Source organism: Podarcis bocagei (genome assembly GCF_964188305.1).
Source record: "Podarcis bocagei genome assembly, chromosome: 5".
Classification (NCBI taxonomy): domain Eukaryota; kingdom Metazoa; phylum Chordata; class Lepidosauria; order Squamata; family Lacertidae; genus Podarcis; species Podarcis bocagei.
Window position 1 is genome coordinate 11,542,719 of NC_138129.1, and position 18,959 is coordinate 11,561,677.

Genomic DNA, 18,959 nt, shown 5'->3' on the forward strand with positions numbered 1-18,959 from the left:
ATTTATTATTTCTACCCCACCCATCTGGCTGGGTTTCCCCAGCCACTCTGGGTGGCTTTCAACAGAGCATTAAAAACAGAATAAATGAAAAACTTCCCTAAACGTTAAAAACTTCATTTTTCCCCCTTATTAAAATAGTTTATTAACATATAGAACACATACATTAAACATTAAGAACTTCAGCATTAAAAACTTCCCTTCTCTTGTCTTTGGTTACAACTTACCTTCTTTCCTTTGCAAGATGGCACCTCAGAGGCAATCCAGAGTGCGAAAGACGCTGCTGCAGAGGCTAGTGAGACAGTGGCTAGGATGGAAGGTAGACTGAGCGATATGAAGAAGAATCTTGATGAATGGAAGGAGCAATATGGGGACCTTAAAAGCAACGATTTAAATCAAGCTGTTCGTGATGCCAGGAACACAGGTACATAACAGTCATGTTTAAATATATCTGTACTCTTTCGGGGGTGAGGTGGAGACTGGTTTGAAGACGATCAAAATGCTTTGGCTCCATTGAAAAGCAAACTGAACGAATTTCTAACTATTGCTATTTGCTTTTCTGTTCAATGTCCAATGTGACAGGCCAAATAGGCTCCTTTCATTTCTTACCTACTGTATACTTTTTCACATTGTCCGTTCCACTGTTTGTACTTGATTTGTAATTCTGTGTGTCTTATGCCATTAATCCTTTTTCTGGCAGAGTGCTAAAGTGAAAAAAATATAATAAATTGTTCTCTTTTTTGCCTTCTGGCCTTTCGACATCGGCCATTTAGGTAATTAACCACCTGTTATATTCTTTCTCCCAGTCAGTAAATAATTTCAGCTTCTCTTATGCCCTGCTTTATTATATGTCGGTGACTACTGGGACAGGCAATCAGATTGTCAGAACACATAATTAATCTGAGTCTATAGCCAGGAATGAAATCAGTAATTTTTCTGCAGTTGCCTCTGTGGCAATGACCTGACACTTCAATGGGGATCTTGTTTAAGAGAGGACCGGAATAAAAATGGCAGTAGGAGAGCTTGCAAAAGGGGTTGCAGTGTTGTGCGAGGTTGTGTCTGCTTTTTACAGTCTGACATGGTTGCTTTTAAGATCATTGTGCCAGGAGAGCAGCTATCACTGAACTTAAGACAGTTTGGACAGTCAAAATTCCAAAGATAGAACTTTCTACTTCAGCTCCTGAATTATAAGCATAAGACAAGCATGTGCAGTTCAGGTTCACAATTCAAATTCAGTTCAATTCAAAGTGTTGGTGTTGACCTTTAAAGCCCTAAACGGCCTCGGCCCAGTATACCTGAAGGAGCGTCTCCACCCCCATCGTTCTGCCCGGACACTGAGGTCCAGCGTCGAGGGCCTTCTGGCGGTTCCCTCACTGCGAGAAGCCAAGTTACAGGGAACCAGGCAGAGGGCCTTCTCGGTGGTGGCACCCGCCCTGTGGAACGCCCTCCCATCAGATGCCAAAGAGATAAACAACTACTTGACATTTAGAAGACATCTGAATTCAGGGGAATTTTTAATGTGTGACACTTTAATGTATTTTTAATCTTTGTTGGAAACTGCCCAGAGTGGCTGGGGAAACCCAGCCAGACGGGTGGAGTACAAATAATAAATTATTATTACTATTACTATTAAGCTGAGAGTGGTAGCTCAGCAAGAGCTCAGCAAGCTTGCAAGCTACAGTCCTTTTTTTGAGGTGAGGCAGCAGGCTGTTCTTATGTTGGTCCTACTTTTCAGGTGTCGATATCCTGCTTCCCAGAAATGTGTCTACTCCTTCTTTGAACTCCCTTTCTACTCTCAGCCATCGGTCCTGTGCCTGTTCTCTAGCTCATGCTGTCCCATTGAGTTTGTTTTCTTTCCTGCCTTCCAGTCTCAAGCCTTGAGAGCACCCTCCCGTTGCTCCTGGGAAAGCTGAGCAGTCTAGAGAACAGAAGGAGCCACAACGCAACCGTTTCAGACAACATCCTGCGGGTGCGCCAGCTGATCTCGCTGGCCCGGAATGCCGTCAGTAAGGTACAGACACAGAGAGTTAGAGAGACAGCCAATAAGTCTCTTTGCTTCTACTCCAGGGCTCAAAAGCAAACCTCTACCTTGTAGAGGACGGGGTGGCGCTGTGGGTTAAACCACAGAGCCTAGGACTTGCCGATCAGAAGGTCGGCGGTTCAAATCCCCGCGACGGGGTGAGCTCCCGTTGCTCGGTCCCTGCTCCTGCCAACCTAGCAGTTCGAAAGCACGTCAAAGTGCAAGTAGATAAATAGGTACCGCTCCAGCGGGAAGGTAAACAGCGTCTCCGTGCGCTGCTCTGGTTTGCCAGAAGCGGCTTAGTCATGCTGGCCACATGACCCGGAAGCTGTATGCCGGCTCCCTCAGCCAGTAAAGCGAGATGAGCGCCGCAACCCCAGAGTCAGCCACGACTGGACCTAATGGTCAGGGGTCGCTTTACCTTTACCTACCTTGTTCCAGAAACCCATGAGAGAAGGTTCCAGCTTGGCTTAGATGTTGCCTTGCGCCCAAGTAGGTTCACTGGCCAGGAATAGGAAGCTTGTGGCCCTCTGGGTTTGGCAGTCTGTGGCTGCCATCAGCTCTGACCACTGGCCATGTTTTTGATGGGGTCTGATGGGAGAGTTGGAGCCCAATGTCATCTGGAGGGCCATGGGTTTCCACATTTGTGTCTTGTAACAGTCCTTGGATATTTTAAAACATTCAGCCAGAAATGAGAGAACAGCTCTTTGCAGGGCCAGTGAAGGATTTGACTTAAAGAATTGGCAGGGACCACGAGGCTCATTTGGCGAATCTCCTGCAGTGCAGGAATCTTTCACCTGATGTGGGGCTGGAACCTCAGCTTAAGTGTCTCATGCTCTGCCAACTGACCTATCCCTTCCCCAAACAGTTTTTATTCCAGCCACCAGGAGAAGCTTTGAACCTATCAGGATGGCCAGGCATTCAGTGCAAGAAGTTTATGCAGTGAAGGTTTTTAAAGACGGAGATAGGAGTTGTAGTCAATGGAAGTTTTCATCAATAGTAGACCTTACGTTTGGGCCTGAATGGGCCTTACTGAGTCATCATGTTCATTAATTTCAGTAGGTCTCCTCTGAGTGAAACTTAGCTGAATATTTCAAGTGCAACAGATTCTACCTTTCAGATCCCTTCCTCAGAGACAATGTCAGCCTCTGTTGGTTTGATTTCTTGGCTTCTAGATCAAAGTCCCAGTGAAGTTCAATGGAACTTCAGGTGTGCAGATCCGGACTCCCAGCAACCTTCAGGATTTGGCTGCCTACACTTCCCTCAAATTCTACATCCAGAACCCAGAGCCCAAACCGAGGCAGAGGCGTCAAAATGGAGATGACCCAGGGCGCTTTGTGTTGTACCTGGGGCACAGGAATGTAAGTACATTTGCTTCTGTGAGAGAGAATATGAGAAGCATGGCATTGGGGTTGGGGAGAGCAATTGCACAACATCTTTGCATGCTGACGTCACTGCTTGATAACAGTGTGTCTGTGCTGCATGCAGATAAAAAGCCATTTTTTTGGCACGGAGCCACATTGGGTATACGATACCAAGTATGTTGACATGATTAAGGTGAGCAGCAAGCTGTGCAAACTCTTGAGTTTGTACATCCAAAGCTGGCTAACCAGCACCAAGAGAGTTGCCCAAGGGATGGCCTTGGCAAGGAGATGTCAAGCATTCCTGGTGACTTGTGCTTGTACCGTGCATATCCAGGGCACTGGTGACTACATGGGCGTCATCCTGAAAGACCGCAAGGTGCAATGGGTCTACAGACTGGGGGATGAGGAACCAACACATTTATCTGTTGACGAAGAAATTGGAGAGCAATTTGCAGCAGTCAGCATCAACAGGTATGGAAGGGAGGAGGTGGGAGAAAAGAATGTGTGGGAAAGAGAAAGAGAGAACATTCTAATACTATTTCTTTGTTTAGAATGTGGGACATTGCTTGTTGGGTAAGAAGACATGGGCCAATCATTTCTGTTTGGGAAATAAAAGACATTGCTCTGACGTTTAGGATTCAGAGCTGTTCCCCTGGGAGGCCTGACAAGTGTCCTTTGTGCCCGTTTTATTTAGCCTCTGCTCTTTGCATTGTTCAGCCTATCTCCTTCCATCCTTCCTTGCAGGATTTTGCAGTACGGGCACATGTCTGTGACGGTGGAGAAGCAAACGTTGCACGAGACAAAAGGCGACAGTGTTGCCAAAGGAGAGCAGGGACTGTTCAACTTCAAGCCCCACAACGTGGTCTTGTACGTGGGCGGCTACCCCTCCAGTTTCACGGTGAGATGGGCTGGCCAGGCTAGTAGTGGAGGGGGGCATGGAGTGGTGATGCTCTTTCTGCTGTTATTGTAACACCAGAACACCAACACCCAGTAGCAGCCATTTGTGGTTTGGGTCAGGCAAGCCTTTACTGTTGCACATGGCATTTTCAGCAGGGACCTTCATTGAGCAATACTAAGCACATAGCCAGGTGTATTTCAAAACACCTGTTTTAAATGTGTGCAACACTCCACAGGGAACACTCTGTTGCCTTTTATAGGAAAGTTAATGTTTTCCTGATAGAAAGCATGAAATGCCCCTAATTTCCAGCACAGATTGATTAAATGATGCAAAGACTCCCCCCTACAATGTATGGCTTGCTTCCCAGATAAATTCATATTTCAGCTAATAACACAGTCAGCTTGGCACGTGTTATTAATAAATCTTGAGGGGTTGCATACGATGGCTGTAAGATACTGTTTCTAGCAGCCTGAAAGCACTGCCTGAGAGAATGCTTTTAACTGTTTGTATAATGCTTTAAAAATGTTTTAAGACCTCCTTTGTTTGGGGGTTTTAAACGTGTTGAATGGCCACCTGTCAGGGATTCTTTAGTTGTGATTCTGTTCTGTTGAGAGTCCGTCAAGGCTGCAAACAGCGGGACTGTTGTGGCATCCAGTCTGCTTCCACTGTGGCAACCTGCTTCTCCCAGCTTCAGCAGAGTATCTTGTGCTGCAATGTGCCTGTGTGGAAGGAATCTCAGCCATGCAGTAAAACTCTCTACAACAGCTTCTATTCTACGAAGCTTTATTGTACGGCAGCAAAACAAACAAAGTCAGCCAGGAGAGAGCGAAGACATGATGCTTCTCCTGTTGCAGCCAAAACAGAAAGTAAAAACGTTCACATAACAAAGATGAGAACACACCCCAGTCACAGGACGTCATTTCCCTTGAGCTGTTAACCCTGTGAGCTCTGGGTATCCTCACAGATTCCTGTACTGGAGAGAGTTAAGCTAGATGACTCTCGGGGTCCCTCCCAACTCTGCAACTCTATGCCTGACGTGTTTGCCATGCTGTGCTCCTTTGGAAGGGAAGGTGGTGGTGTAAACAAAAATTGCCCTTTTCCCTTATGGGGTATCCAAGAGCCCATATAAAGTCCTACCCTATTGGTAGGAGAGAATAACAGAGGCCAACCAGAGAATATTGAGAAGCAAAGCAGCTAGTAAGCTTGATCTTTATTGATCTGTTGCAACAGGGTGCTCCCCTCACCCGCAGGAGAGTAGGAGGAACCCAGAAAAATGGCGTGCAAGGCCTTATAAAGACTTTTGAAATTGCCACCCTGTAGATCAAGACCACCCCCAGAAACATCATACATACATCACAGAAGGGGTGTAACCTAAGACCACCCCTCAGATACATCATACCTACACCACAAAAAGGCGGTCTAAAACAGAAATTTTGAATGTTGTTTATCTCCTGACTGGCAGGTTATTTGATTGGATTTCCTGGGGAGCCTGGCTAGTCTTTTGTAATGATAAATACTTAGTTCCTGGGCCAGATCACAGGCTCACACCCTATTCATATCTTAAATGTGCCCTTAAGACAGGATTTGTGAGGAAAGAGACAATGGGGAGGTTTCCCACTTTGACCTTGCAGAGAAAACATTTGCTCAGTTTAGGAATCAAAACACCGTATTTTTCGCCCTATAGGACGCACTGGCCCATAGGATGCACCTCCGTTTTTGGGGAGGAAATGAATAAAAAAAATTATTCCCCCCCCCCAGCCGCGGGGCTGGGGCGGGGGAAGCCCGAGCTTCCCCCAACCCCAGCCCCCAGAACAGGCTGCTATCCGCAAGCCTTGCAAGCCCGGCGGCAACTCCCGCCGGGCTCGCAAGGCTTGTGGACACCTGCGCGAAGCACGGGGCGCACTCCGGAGGACGCCCCATGCTCCAGGCAGCAGGCTGCTATACTCCTGCAGGGCTCCCTAGGCTGCGGATATCTGCCCGAAGTGCGGGGCGCTCTGCTTCAGCACGCCCCGCGCTTCGGGCAGCAGGCTGCTATACGCAGCCTAGGGAGCCCTGCGAGAACTCCCGCGGGCTCCCCAGGCTTGCTGATAGCTTCCTGAAGCCTGGAGAGCGAGAGGGGTCGGTGCGCACCGACCCCTCTCGCTCTCCAAACTTCAGCGAAAGCCTGCATTCGCCCCATAGGACACACACAGATTTCTCCTTCATTTTTGGAGGGGGAAAAGTGCGTCCTATGGGGCAAAAAATACGGTAGTTCCAGGTCGGTCTTCCTGTGCTAATCTATGTATGTGCTTGGTTGGTACGCTTATGAACATTACCATATATCTAAGACCTCAAAATTCCTATCACGGTGGGATATAAGTAATAATATCCCCCAAGCAACCTCATCATTGATGGTAACTGGTAGCAGAAGCCTGGCCAATCAGCATGCTTACTGATGGATCTACTCCTGGGATGAAGATCAGGTTTTGTAGGTTCGTAGGAAAAAACGCAAACGGGAAACCTGGTGCAGCAGACAGTCTTATGGGTGGAAAGAGGAGGTTGGGAGTGCAGAATCACAAAGGGTTTAGAGATGGAGGCAGCCAAGGAGCAGCTGGAATACCCAGGTACCAGAGGGGGTTGGGTGAGGCTGCTGGCTTAGCCCACCAAATTGAAATACAGTGGTGCCCCGCAAGACGAAATTAATTCGTTCCGCAATTTTTGTCGTCTAGCGAATTTTTCGTCTTGCGAATCACGAAATCCCATAGGAATGCATTGAAAATCAATTAATGCGTTCCTATGGTCAAAAAAAGTCCAAACAAAGCCAAATTTGGTACAACAACAGTTTATTAACTGCTCTTTAAAGTCACACATACTGTAAAGAGCAGTTCAAAAATTGAAGGGAAAATAAATTAACTTTATAAACAAAACATGCCTTTGTTTTTAGACAAAGGAAACAAAGCCGCGAGACGTTTTCGTCTTGCGAAGCAAGCCCATAGGGAAATTTCGTCTTGCGAGGCAAATCGAAAATGGAAAAACCTTTCGTCTAGCGAGTTTTTTGTCTTGCGAGGCATTCGTCTTGCGAGGTACCACTGTAGAAGAGTTGCGCCCATCCCGGCTGTGAACCTGGACGCTTCCTCTCTTCCCCACAGCCTCCGGCACCCCTGCGCTACCCTAACTACAAAGGCTGCATAGAGATGGATTCTCTCAACGAAGAAGTCGTCAGCCTGTACAACTTCCAGCGCACCTTCCACCTGGACACTGCCGCCCAGAGGCCGTGCACAAGGTGAGCTGAGCCCGCAGCAAGGGACCTCAAGCCCATGCTCCTCTTTGCTTTGACGGTGGCTTGCTGGGGCAGTGCGAGGGGAGGAATGAGGTGGGGTTTGCAGAAGATGTTTCGGAGGCTTTAGGCACCGAGAGAGCAGAGGCAGGGATGCTCCACTCAGACCTCCTGCGCTTTCCACAAAAGCCTAAAGATATGTCGCTTCATTTGCTTGAGAGATGCCGGCAGTTTGCTGAACTCAGGCACAAGCTTCGGCTGCACCTTTCAAGTAAACAGGCAAGCAAGTAAAAAGCCTGTAGCAGAATCTATCTACACACCCTCAGCTCCTACGGCCAGAAAACTTACTTTTAAAAATAGGTTTTCATAAGTCTGAGATTTTCATGATGCCACAGAGATCTTAGATTATTTGATTGTTTCATACGGAACCTGTACTTTCTTGAACTGTGCTGCTTACATGTCGTGCCCTGGCGTTTTATTCATTCTTACTCAGAAGGGTGTTCAGCGTAATCGCAGCTTGCCAGCTGTTGCAAAGAGCTGCCGGGCTCTAGCAATAGGCAACTTTCTGCTGATTTCCAGGTCTTTACCTCTCCACAGTATGAGACACTCCTGAAAGCAGAAACTACAGTCTTTCCTTTCAAAAACTTGTTTCCCCATTTTTGAGGCTTAGAATTTCTTTTTTTTAAAAAAAGAAAAAAAGTAGCAGTGTGACTTCTGTGTCTCTAGAGCCCACTTGCATAGATTTGCCATGGACTTGGGGACTTTTTGTGTGAAAGAGAAAATAACTTGCAATATCAGGATTTGAAGGTTGAAAACAATACTGGTTTATGGAAGATAGAATGGTTGGATCTTAAGGAATGAATATTATATGTAGCTGCAGGAGAGAAAGCTGGAAGTCTTTTTATTTTTATTTCTTTCTGTAGTTTCCCCTCTCTTTCCCCTTTCTCTCCCTTTCTCCGTTTCTTGTCTTCTTTCTTTGTTCTTCTTTAGACTAAGTAGCTTAAGGTAAAGGGACCCCTGACCATTAGGTCCAGTCGTGGCCGACTCTGGGGTTGCAGTGCTCATCTCGATTTATTGGCCGAGGGAGCCAGCGTACAGCTTCCGGGTCATGTGGCCAGCATGACTGAGCCACTTCTGGTGAACCAGAGCAGTGCACGGAAATGCCGTTTACCTTCCCGCCGGAGTGGTATCTATTGATCTACTTGCACTTTGACGTGCTTTCGAACTGCTAGATTGGCAGGAGCAGGGACCGAGCAACGGGAACTCACCCCGTCATGGGGTTTCAAACCTTCTGATCGGCAAGTCCTAGGCTCTGTGGTTTAACCCACAGTGCCACCTGCGTCCCTATTATCTTAGTATATGATAAAAAGATATTTTGCAATAGGTGTGCATTCTTGTAGATCTATGAATAAGTATAAATAAATATGTTAATTAAAAGAAAAGACTGGGCATTCTTCTTGTCAGCTTTTTTACTTCTCCGTTCTTTTAGGTCTAAATCGACAGGGGACCCCTGGCTGACTGACGGCTCCTATTTTGACGGCACCGGTTATGCAGAGATCACATTTGAGGGCCAGAGTGGCTCCTTCAAGCGCTTTGAACAAGAGATGCGGCTGGTGTCGCACAACGGGATCCTTTTCTTCCTGAAATTTCAGGCAAGCGTTGCTTTGAATTGTCGACCATACTGTGAGGGTGGGGCTTCCCAGCTGAAAGTCCTGTTCGGGTTGTGAGTGGTGTTAGATGTAAGTGGAGGGGGAAGTGGATATTGGGGGGGGGGGGTAGGAATAATTGCACATGACCTGGCTCAGAGGAATCATCAGGGAGCAAAATGGGCATCCTCTCTGCACTGGTCACCTCTTGATATCATTGCGCCATAGCCGAGTCCCCAGTTTAGATGGGGTTTTGTTCTATAGCTTACTTAGTGTCATGGTTAATTTACTTGGACCTTACTGAGGGTGAAGCTGCAGCTGAAACCTTAGGACAGAGTTTCCCACACTTGGTCCCCAGCTGTGTTTTTGGACCACAATTCCCACCATCCTTAACCTAGCTAAGGATGATGGGAGTTGTAGTCCAAAAACCCAAGTTTGGGAAACTTTGCCCCAGGGGTACACTGTGCTTGGATCTTGTTCCTCTTTCCTTGCTTTTTAAAATTTTTATTTCCCTCTTCCAACGACCTGGAGACCACCTCCTCTTTCCAGGGCAAGAACGCTGACCATGTGCAAGGGGAAGGCAACATTCTGGATCGATAGACTGAAAGGTTCTTCTCGCTTTTCCTCCACAGAGACAGCTGATCTGCTTGGCTGTTCAAGAAGGGAAGCTGGTGCTCTACTATGACTTTGACGGAGGCCTTAAGGTGGCCCAAGCCTCCAAGGAACCTGCTGCTCTGGTAGCCAGCAGCAATACAGATAAAGTGGTAAGGCAGAAAGAGACCTCCGTACTTGGATTGGGCTAGGGGAGGGTCTCACACGCCCTTTCCCAGAGGGTCCCAGGGCAGGGGGCAGAAAGCCACACCATAAAGCGCCAGCTCCCTCACTGCCTTTGTGGTTTAGGGACTGGGCTTTTTGCATTTTCCACGCAGTCACTTATTTGCGTCATCGTAGAATGGTTGTGGGCTATTCCCACCAGCCACCAAGAGCCTGGTCTTCAAAACTATTCTGTTGTTTTTTGTTTTGTTTTTTGAAATATTTTATTAAGTTTTCAAACACAAGTTAAAAAGTGAACACACAAAATCCCTTCACCAAAAAAATAACAAGCATAAACAACAAATACAAATACACCAACAAACAATGTAGAGAAAAAAAAGAAATGAAAAACCCAATTGTTCAAAACATTTTTTATATAACTAACTGGACTTCCTCACATCTCCCTAACCCTGCGTTCTTTGTAATAAAAAATACCAGCAAATTATTACCTTGTTTCATACCTTATTTTGTACTTTTCAAACGTTATATTTCTAAATTTAAAGTAATTTTCGTCAACTTATTTGTACCTTAAATTAAACATAATATTTCTTTAAATTTCAAACTTTTCTTACTTATAACTTAGTTTTCTATATCTCAAATTCAAGTTACTGGAGCCATATTTTTCTAAATCGTGCAATTTCTTAACATTCATACAGCTTATATTGTTTTTGTAAATAGTCCTTAAATTTTTTCCAGTCCTCTTCCATTGTTTCTTCTCCCAAATCTCGGATTCTGCCAGTCATTTCAGCCAGTTCCATATAGTCCATCAATTGCGTCTGCCACTCTTCCAGTGTGGGCAAATCTTCTGTCTTCCAATATTTTGCAATAAGTATTCTTGCTGCTGTAGTCGCATACATAAAAAAGGTTCTGTCCTTTTTTAACACTTTCTGGCCGACAATGCCCAAGAGGAAGGCTTCTGGTTTCTTGACAAAGGTATATTTAAATACCTTTTTTAACTCATTGTAAATCATTTCCCAGAAAGCCTTCACTTTTGGACAGGTCCACCAGAGGTGAAAAAATGTCCCTTCAGCCTCCTTACATTTCCAGCATTTATTATCAGACAGGTGATATATTTTTGCAAGCTTGACTGGGGTCATGTACCACCTATAAATCATTTTCATAATATTTTGGTCTTCAAAACTATTCTGATTCTTGACCGGGCACCTTGTTGACTAGAGTTCACTGGAGGACGCCTTTGGGAATATAATGGAGAGGAATATGCAGTGCTGGCTCATCTTCTTGGCTCAGGAAACTTGCTTGAGGACAATGTTTCAACTTCTGTATTGCTTATTAGAACAAAAAAGAGCTACCTGAGCAGTTTACTGAAAAAATCTAAAATGTTACACTAAAAGTGAACGACATGAAAATTTAAAATATAACTTAATCAGGTTTTTTTATATAAAAAAAGAACCACCCGCAACCCATACTTTTAGTTAAAATGCTAAAATAACATGCCTCGGTAGGCTAGGTGAAACAAAAAGGCTTTTAGCTGGTGACGAAAACAGTAGAGTAAAGGCACCTTCCTGAAATAAACGGGGCAGCAAGTTCCAAAGATGGGTTTAGCCACACTAAAGGATCCATTTCATACAAAAGCAGAAGGAGCATTGTGTGTCACTTGCAGCAGCCAGTCCTACATATCTAAGCAGCCAAGTGAGTGCTTAGGGAAGCTTTTAATGTTTGATGCATTACTGTATTTTAATATTTTGTTGGAAGCCACCCAGAGTGTCTGGGGAAGCCCAGCCAGATGGGTGGGGTTACACCGTATTTTTCGCTCTATAAGACGCACCAGACCACAAGATGCACCTAGTTTTTGGAGGAGGAAAACAAGAAAAAAAATATTCTGAATCTCAGAAGCCAGAACAGCAAGAGGGATCATCCGCTGCACAGTGAAAGCAGCAATCCCTCTTGCTGTTCTGGCTTCTGGGATAGCTGCGCAGCCTGCATTCACTCCATAAGACGCACAAACATTTCCCCTTACTTTTTAGGAGGGAAAAAGTGAGTCTTAAAGAATACAGTAAATAATAAATTATTATTATTATTATTATTATTATTATTATTATTATTATTATTACCACGGAGGGGAGGCATTCCTTCTGGTAAACTGGCCCCAAGCTCTTAAGGGCTTTGTTTACTATCATGTTGAACCTGTCCAGATCACAAATCGATGGCCAGTGCAGATCTCTGAGTAGGGATGTTACCTGCTGGACACAGGGGTGAGGCTCCCATCAGTCATTGTGCCACAGAAATCTTGCCTTAGGTCGCCTTGACGCTTGCCTTCCAACTTCTTCGGAGACAAGTGGACCCTAGTTCCAGCGGACATTATCCATGCTTGTTTGGTTTGGGTTGTGTTTTTTTTGTCCGATCCCAGATCCAAATATTCCTCCACAAAATGGGTTCCAAGGATCGCGTTCTGGTACGCCTGGAGCAGTCTACCGTCTTCAATGTGGAGCAGGAGAACAAGTTGCAGAGTGCCACTTCCTACTTCCTGGGTGGTGCACCCATCTCCATTCTGCCCGAAAGGTAAGGCTTTTGTATCATTCAGTATACCTGAAGGAGCGTCTCCACCCCCATCATTCTGCCCGGGCACTGAGGTCCAGCGCCGAGGGCCTTCTGGCGGTTCCGTCACTGCGAGAAGCAAAGCTACAGGGAACCAGGCAGAGGGCCTTCTAGGTAGTGGCGCCCACCCTGTGGAATGCCCTCCCACCAGATGTCAAAGACTACCTAACATTTAGAAGACATCTGAAGGCAGCCCTGTTTAGGGAAGCTTTTAATGTTTGATGCATTACTGTATTTTAATATTTTGTTGGAAGCTGCCCAGAGTGGCTGGGGAGGCCCAGCCAGATGGGTGGGGTATAAATAAATTAATATTAATATTAATATTAATATTAATATTAATATTAATATTAATATTAATATTAATATTAATATTAATATTTGGCACCCAGGGTAGGCTTACATTCCCTCTGTTCTGTATTTGTCATCGTGTTTCCTTACGAGGGCCACACTTTCATGCTCAGCACAAATGTACTGACGCTGAATCGTGGGTGTCCCCCCCCAAAAAAACAACAACCTGATATCCCTGATCAGAAATGATGTCTTCATGTACAGCATTGCAGAGACCACGTTTTACAATCCCTCATAGGCCGTATGGTTTTACAAAGTGCTTATGGGAGGCAGGGATACGGTTTTACACCAGCTTAAAAAAACAAAAACCACAGACCCCGTTTTGGGTTTCAGCATCTGATATTGCAGTTTTCTCCAGGTCCATTATCGCAGCTGTGAGATTTGGGTAAAGAGGAGCTTGGGTTGTGCTTGCCATGCTAACAGTAGACACATTGAAACTGAAGGACAGCACTAAATTGGGTCCATTGATTTCAGTGGGTCTGTTCTAAGTCGGACTTGGTTGCTTGCAATTCTCGGGTTCAGCAGCTTTCTTTGCTGCCTCCTCTGCCTCCTTTAACTCTCTCTGCCATCAGACATCTTGTATGGAATCCCATACAAGCTCTCAGAGAGCCAAAACCGCTTCCCGCTCCACCCCACTTTTTCAGTATGACGTTGTTTTTTTCAGCCTGAAGAAAATATTCCCCAAAGGCGGATCCATCCGAGGCTGCATGAAAGGATTGAAGGCTCTTGGAAAATACGTTGACTTAAAACGTATGAACACCACGGGCGTGAGTTACGGCTGTACCTCAGACCTCCTGGTGAGTAGGACATGTTCGGCTTGTTTGCTGTGCTAGACCAAAAGAATTGCACCATTTTAAGTGGAGGTCCGTCCACACCTGCCTGAGATTCAATATTGTTTTTACATATGTGGTTTTTTTATTGCCTATCATTTTGGGGGTGGGAAGCAATTCAGACATGAAAATAAATCAAACATTCGGCCGTGCTCAGCCCTATGTCCCTGGGCAGCTCACAAGCAGGGCTGGGAATGGAAGAGTGCTTCTGTCAGATACATTGGAAGGGACTTCCCCAGATGTATGTCCTCTCAGGGGCAAGTCTCATTGCTGCATGGGGTCTGTCGGTATTGCAACCACTCTGTCCCCTTTGCAGGTGGCTCGCTCGGTTAAACTTCACGGCCACGGCTTCTTGACGATGTCGCTGCAGGATGTGCCCTCTCTGCAAGATTTCTACACTGGTTTCAGCTTCCGCACCACCCAAAGCCATGGCTTGATGTTCCACCATGCAACAGAGGTATGCCCTTCCTGCGTCTCTTGGCTGATGTCCTACTATAGCACCCGTCAACTCTCCTAAGTGGCTGATGGGCACGAATCGTTCCTAGCATTTCCTTCCTCCCACTGAGAACCACTGTTAAGAGAACACTTAAGTGTCATGGAAGATACACACCCTATTCTTTCCCTTTGTTAGATGCGCCACGATTTGTGTCTTCTTGGCACAACGAGTGACCTCTGAAAGCTTGACTGCCACCTGTATTCCCAAGGGAGGAACACTTTCTATTTCTTACTCAGTTCCCCATCTCAAAGCTCTGGCTGGATCTTCTTCAGGCTTTGTCTGTTGTGAGAAAAGTGTTAATTTCTGTGCCTTTGTGTTCTGTATGCTCTGGAACGGGAAGACACATTGCTGCACCTGGAACCTCATTTCACCCTTGATATGGTGAAATTGCTCTGAGTTTGCTGAAGGTCTGTGACACACACACACAAGTTATTCTCCTCTTTGTCTTTCTAGGAGGGTACCTGCCAGGTTTCCTTGCAGAATGGCAGAGTGGCTGTTAACGTCCTCTCTACAGAGCTCACCACCAAGAACGCATATGCAGATGACACAAGCCACTATGTCGCTATCTACAGTGACTCTGCAGGGTATACCTTTCAGAGCCACCTTTTTCTACTGCATGTTGGTTCACGACACCCCCCACCCCCTTCCCCAGCACAGGGGAGGAGGGACTGGCACAAATGAATCATGTCTCCTTGAAACAAAATGTGTTTCCATTCCAGAGTCCGGCTTTACGTTGACGATCAGCTTCAGGGAACCCAACCAGGGACTGATCGCCACAGGAGGCAGAAGCGGCAAGATGAGCTGGCCATCTTTCAGCTAGGAGGCATGCCTGAAGCCAGCGAAATCGGCAACCTCACAGGGTGCATTGGGAACGTCTTTGTCAGGAGGTGAGTCTTGTGTTCCTCTCATACGCAGGAAGAGTGGTTCCCCAGGAGGAGTGATTAGCAGTCACGGTGTGGGAAGTGGGGCTCCACCGCCTGCACTGACATCTTGCAATAAAGGGTTGGGCAGGAAGCACGGTGGCAAGGATGGGGACGCATCTGCACCCACGGCCGTCAAGGGAGAAAATGTGGGTTTGCATTCTCTTGAGGCTTCTGGATAACCTGAACGAAACAGCAAACATGGGAAAGAGGCTAGGGAACAAGGTGAGAGAGGCATGGCCAGGAATGAATTAATCTGCCCTCATTAAAGCCCTGCGAAGATTGAAAAGAGCAGTCTGAGTGAAGAAACTGCCTGCAAAGAATGAATAATGTGGTCTCTTGGAAACAGTTAAAATTCTCTGTTACCTAAGTGGGCTGGGGAGGGTTACTTTGGGCAAAAGCAATAGTTTGAGACTACATAAAGACAAAAGATTAAGCAACCAGAAGATATGACAATGCAAGTTCCCCACCACAGTTTGATTGGGTAATCGTAGGGAGCAAAGGTGACGGCCATGATGGGACGGGGTATCCAAAGTCCACATCATATTTGGGCTCAAGTGCCAATGAAGTTCTGTTCAAACCCGAGGTGCAGGAAGGTGTTCTTAAGAGAGCAAACAGCTGTTTATTAGGTAACCAGTGGGACTGTGTTGGAAAGGGGCTTTTGCCTCCCCAGGACTAATGAATGACCAAATACAGGCATATGCTCTTGCTGACAGCTGGCAAATAGATGAGGTGCCTAGCTATGCATCAGCGCACCTCTAGAACTATTTCCCCTCTCAGATCCAGGTAGGTAGCCATTTTGGTCTGACACAGTGGCGTAGCGTGGGTTGTCAGCACCCGGGGCAAGGCAAGTAATTTGCGCCCCCTAACCCGTGGATTTTAGCACTCGGGCACCCCCCACGCTACGCCACTGGTCTGACACAGTCAAAATAAATTAAAAAATTAAAAAATTGTCCAATAGCACCTTAGAGATCAACTAACTTAGTCGGTTTCTAAGGTGCTACTGGACAATTTTATATATATATATATATATATATATATATTCTGCCTCAGACCCTGAGGGATAAGTGTGTCTGCTGTTAATGAGCATAGCAAGTTTATTTCAAGCGTAAGCCAAAGTTTGCTTCCTCTGTGCACTTATCTAAGATTCCCCTGTTGCACACCAACCTGTGGAAGAACGCCAAAGGAGTCAGGGAGTTCAGTCGCATTGCAGAATTTAATTAACTTCATTAATGGCAAATGCCTGCCCTCTTGTTCACTTTGCAGTGCTACCAGTAGCATCCAACCATAGCTGGCTAGTCCAAGGATTTGCCCAGCGTTGCTATCCAGGCATCCTAAAGTGCTCCTCTGTGTTACACTACTGACTCTATAATCAATTTTTACTGCATTCATTCCATTTTGAATTCACACATCTTGATGGCTTTGAATTTCAGCTGGAAGCTGAAATAAAGCATCACTTTCTTTGAAAGCAACAATATTGATAGTTGTTTGGACTAAATAGCCATGGCAAGTTGGTTTTTCTTGTTGGTTACAATTCTTCAGATCAGGACTGATGCCACGGCTGTACTTGGGTGTTGCCTGCTGATTTCACCATTCATCTACATTGAAGGTTCCATACTTTAGCATGCACCTGCTTAGGAATTGCTGCACTTCATCATGTGGGAATTGGCAGCAGTGCAACACACACACACACACACACGTCTCTGATGGGGTAAAACTCCTTGCTCCAAGACATGAGCCTTGTTCTCCCTCGTGTGGCCTAACTGTGCAAATACACAGATCCTGGATCCTCCACACAGTTTGTGTTGCTGTTGTCAAAAGTAAAATTAAATATAACATTTGGGGTTCAGGAAGAGTCTGGAATGAGAACGAAGATGCAGACCTAAGATGATGCCAGGCAGGAACAGAGCAGGCGCAGTCTGCAGTGTCCTTCCTGAAGATCAGCTGCAGGCGGATACAATATTGTGGGTTAATGAAATAAGTGGGATTTGGTTGTTGTCCATACATGACAAGGACAATTAATCAATGAGGATCCAAGAGTTGCTTTGCTTCCAGGATGGGCTAATATAGTCAGAAAGGCCTCTCTGCCAGCTTTTTGCCATCTGGCTGTGGTCCTGGCTGAACAGCTGCTGAGCTCCTTTCCCTTTCTGCAATAGGAAGTCAGACCCGCAGATGGTCGTGGACCTGCAGCAGAGCACCAAGAATGTCAACGTGACCATGAACTGCCCCAGGGATCGGCAGCCCCAGCAGATGAGGGCATCGGAGAAGAAGGGCAAGTGGAAACCGAAGGTGATGGAAATTTTTGCAGCTGCCTTTTCCGTTCCCTAAAAGAGTTTGTCTTTATCTACAGATGCAGTAGCCGTTAACTATAGGGACAGGGACAAGAGGTCCAGCCTGCAGCCTGTGCTTCATTTTGTTCTGAAATAGTCAGAAGTACCCAGGGAAACGTTCAGAGCAGCTCTTCCCCACTGCCTGTTAGGCCCATTGCCCAAGCAATGACTCCTGTGCATGCATTCCCCTTATTTTGGTTTCACAAAAGTGCATCCGTTCCACCCACAGAAGAAGTCAATACGGGAATGTTTTGCTTGGGAAGATGGCTTCTTTCCATCTGCCCTCCCCTCTCTGGCAAGCATGCACTGCGTTCACACATGAGAGCCCCTGGACAACCCTGGATCAAGGTTTGGCTCAGGGTGAAGGATTCAAGGGAGCAGCACTGAACTTAGTGAAACACCTACAAGAATTTCAGAAACAGCTTACAGTATAAGCACCCCCCAGTGCATTCAAAAGTTCATGTGTGGGCATAATTGCATGTGCTACCTCTATCACTGGGACGCGGGTGGCGCTGTGGGTTAAACCACAGAGCCTAGGCCTTGCCGATCAGAAGGTCGACAGTTCGAATCCCCGTAACGGGGTGAGCTCCCGTTGCTCGGTCCCTGCTCCTGCCAACCTAGCAGTTTGAAAGCACAAAGTTCAAGTAGATAAATAGGTACCGCTCCAGCGGGAAGGTAAACGGCATTTCCGTGCTCTGCTCTGGTTCGCCAGAAGCAGCTTAGTCATGCTGGCCACATGACCCGGAAGCTGTACGCCGGCTCCCTCGGCCAATAAAGCGAAATGAGCACCGCAACCCCAGAGTCGGCCACGACTGGACCTAATGGTCAGGGGTCCCCTTTACCTTTACCTCTACCACTGCTTGCACACACACAAACATGCTTGCCAAATATGCCTGTATGCATCCTTTTGAATGCAGTAAGTGAGCTATTTTTCTAGAAAAAGAGGTGCCAGAATTTGCCACGACCTCCTCCCTTAATGGCAATGGTGCTCACCTGAGAGGAGCCGGAACTGAGTTCCAGCGAGTTCCGGCTGGGGAAAAAAGCCCTGCATGTAACTTTGTCTCCTCTGCAGTGCCACCCATGTGGGGGGGGGCAGTATTGTGAATCGTAGCCATTCATGTCACCTGCTACTTGTAAGATTAGGATTAATTTTCTCCTTGAGTTTTGAACCCAGGTGAGAGTCTTAAGGAGCAAGCCGCATGCCCTCTTGCTTTTCAGCCCATTGAAGCTAAGGGGGTTTTCTTTATGGAGAATGATTTCTGAATTATTTCCCCGCAGGTGCCAAGCAAGACAATGCTGAGAGATATGAGCTGCCGGTTACCCAAACACCCCCAAGCCTTTAAGAATGCCTTCCAGTTTGGTGCGTCCCCAGGGAGCCGCTTGGAATTTGACGACATTCCAGCAACATTCCACCAAAGGTAAGGGGGGGGGGAGCAAGTAGTCTTTCTGTTCCCTTCCTATTTGAGAAGTGCTACCCTACTTTTA

The 18,959-nt window shown here is 46.4% G+C and overlaps 1 protein-coding gene across 1 annotated transcript in view; it reads left to right on the forward strand.

Annotated features, from left to right (window-relative positions):
* LAMA5 (laminin subunit alpha 5) overlaps window positions 1-18,959 on the forward strand; it is a 228,883-nt gene that overhangs the window by 199,877 nt on the left and 10,047 nt on the right. The window contains exons 59-73 of the mRNA XM_081196825.1: window positions 242-421; window positions 1,866-2,008; window positions 3,193-3,378; window positions 3,716-3,852; window positions 4,126-4,279; window positions 7,408-7,541; window positions 9,025-9,187; window positions 9,814-9,945; window positions 12,363-12,514; window positions 13,563-13,695; window positions 14,045-14,185; window positions 14,678-14,808; window positions 14,944-15,111; window positions 17,301-17,433; window positions 18,753-18,892. Of these exons, the coding sequence (XP_081052951.1) occupies window positions 242-421; window positions 1,866-2,008; window positions 3,193-3,378; window positions 3,716-3,852; window positions 4,126-4,279; window positions 7,408-7,541; window positions 9,025-9,187; window positions 9,814-9,945; window positions 12,363-12,514; window positions 13,563-13,695; window positions 14,045-14,185; window positions 14,678-14,808; window positions 14,944-15,111; window positions 17,301-17,433; window positions 18,753-18,892 (2,227 nt within the window). The remainder of the gene's footprint in view (window positions 1-241; window positions 422-1,865; window positions 2,009-3,192; window positions 3,379-3,715; window positions 3,853-4,125; window positions 4,280-7,407; window positions 7,542-9,024; window positions 9,188-9,813; window positions 9,946-12,362; window positions 12,515-13,562; window positions 13,696-14,044; window positions 14,186-14,677; window positions 14,809-14,943; window positions 15,112-17,300; window positions 17,434-18,752; window positions 18,893-18,959) is intronic.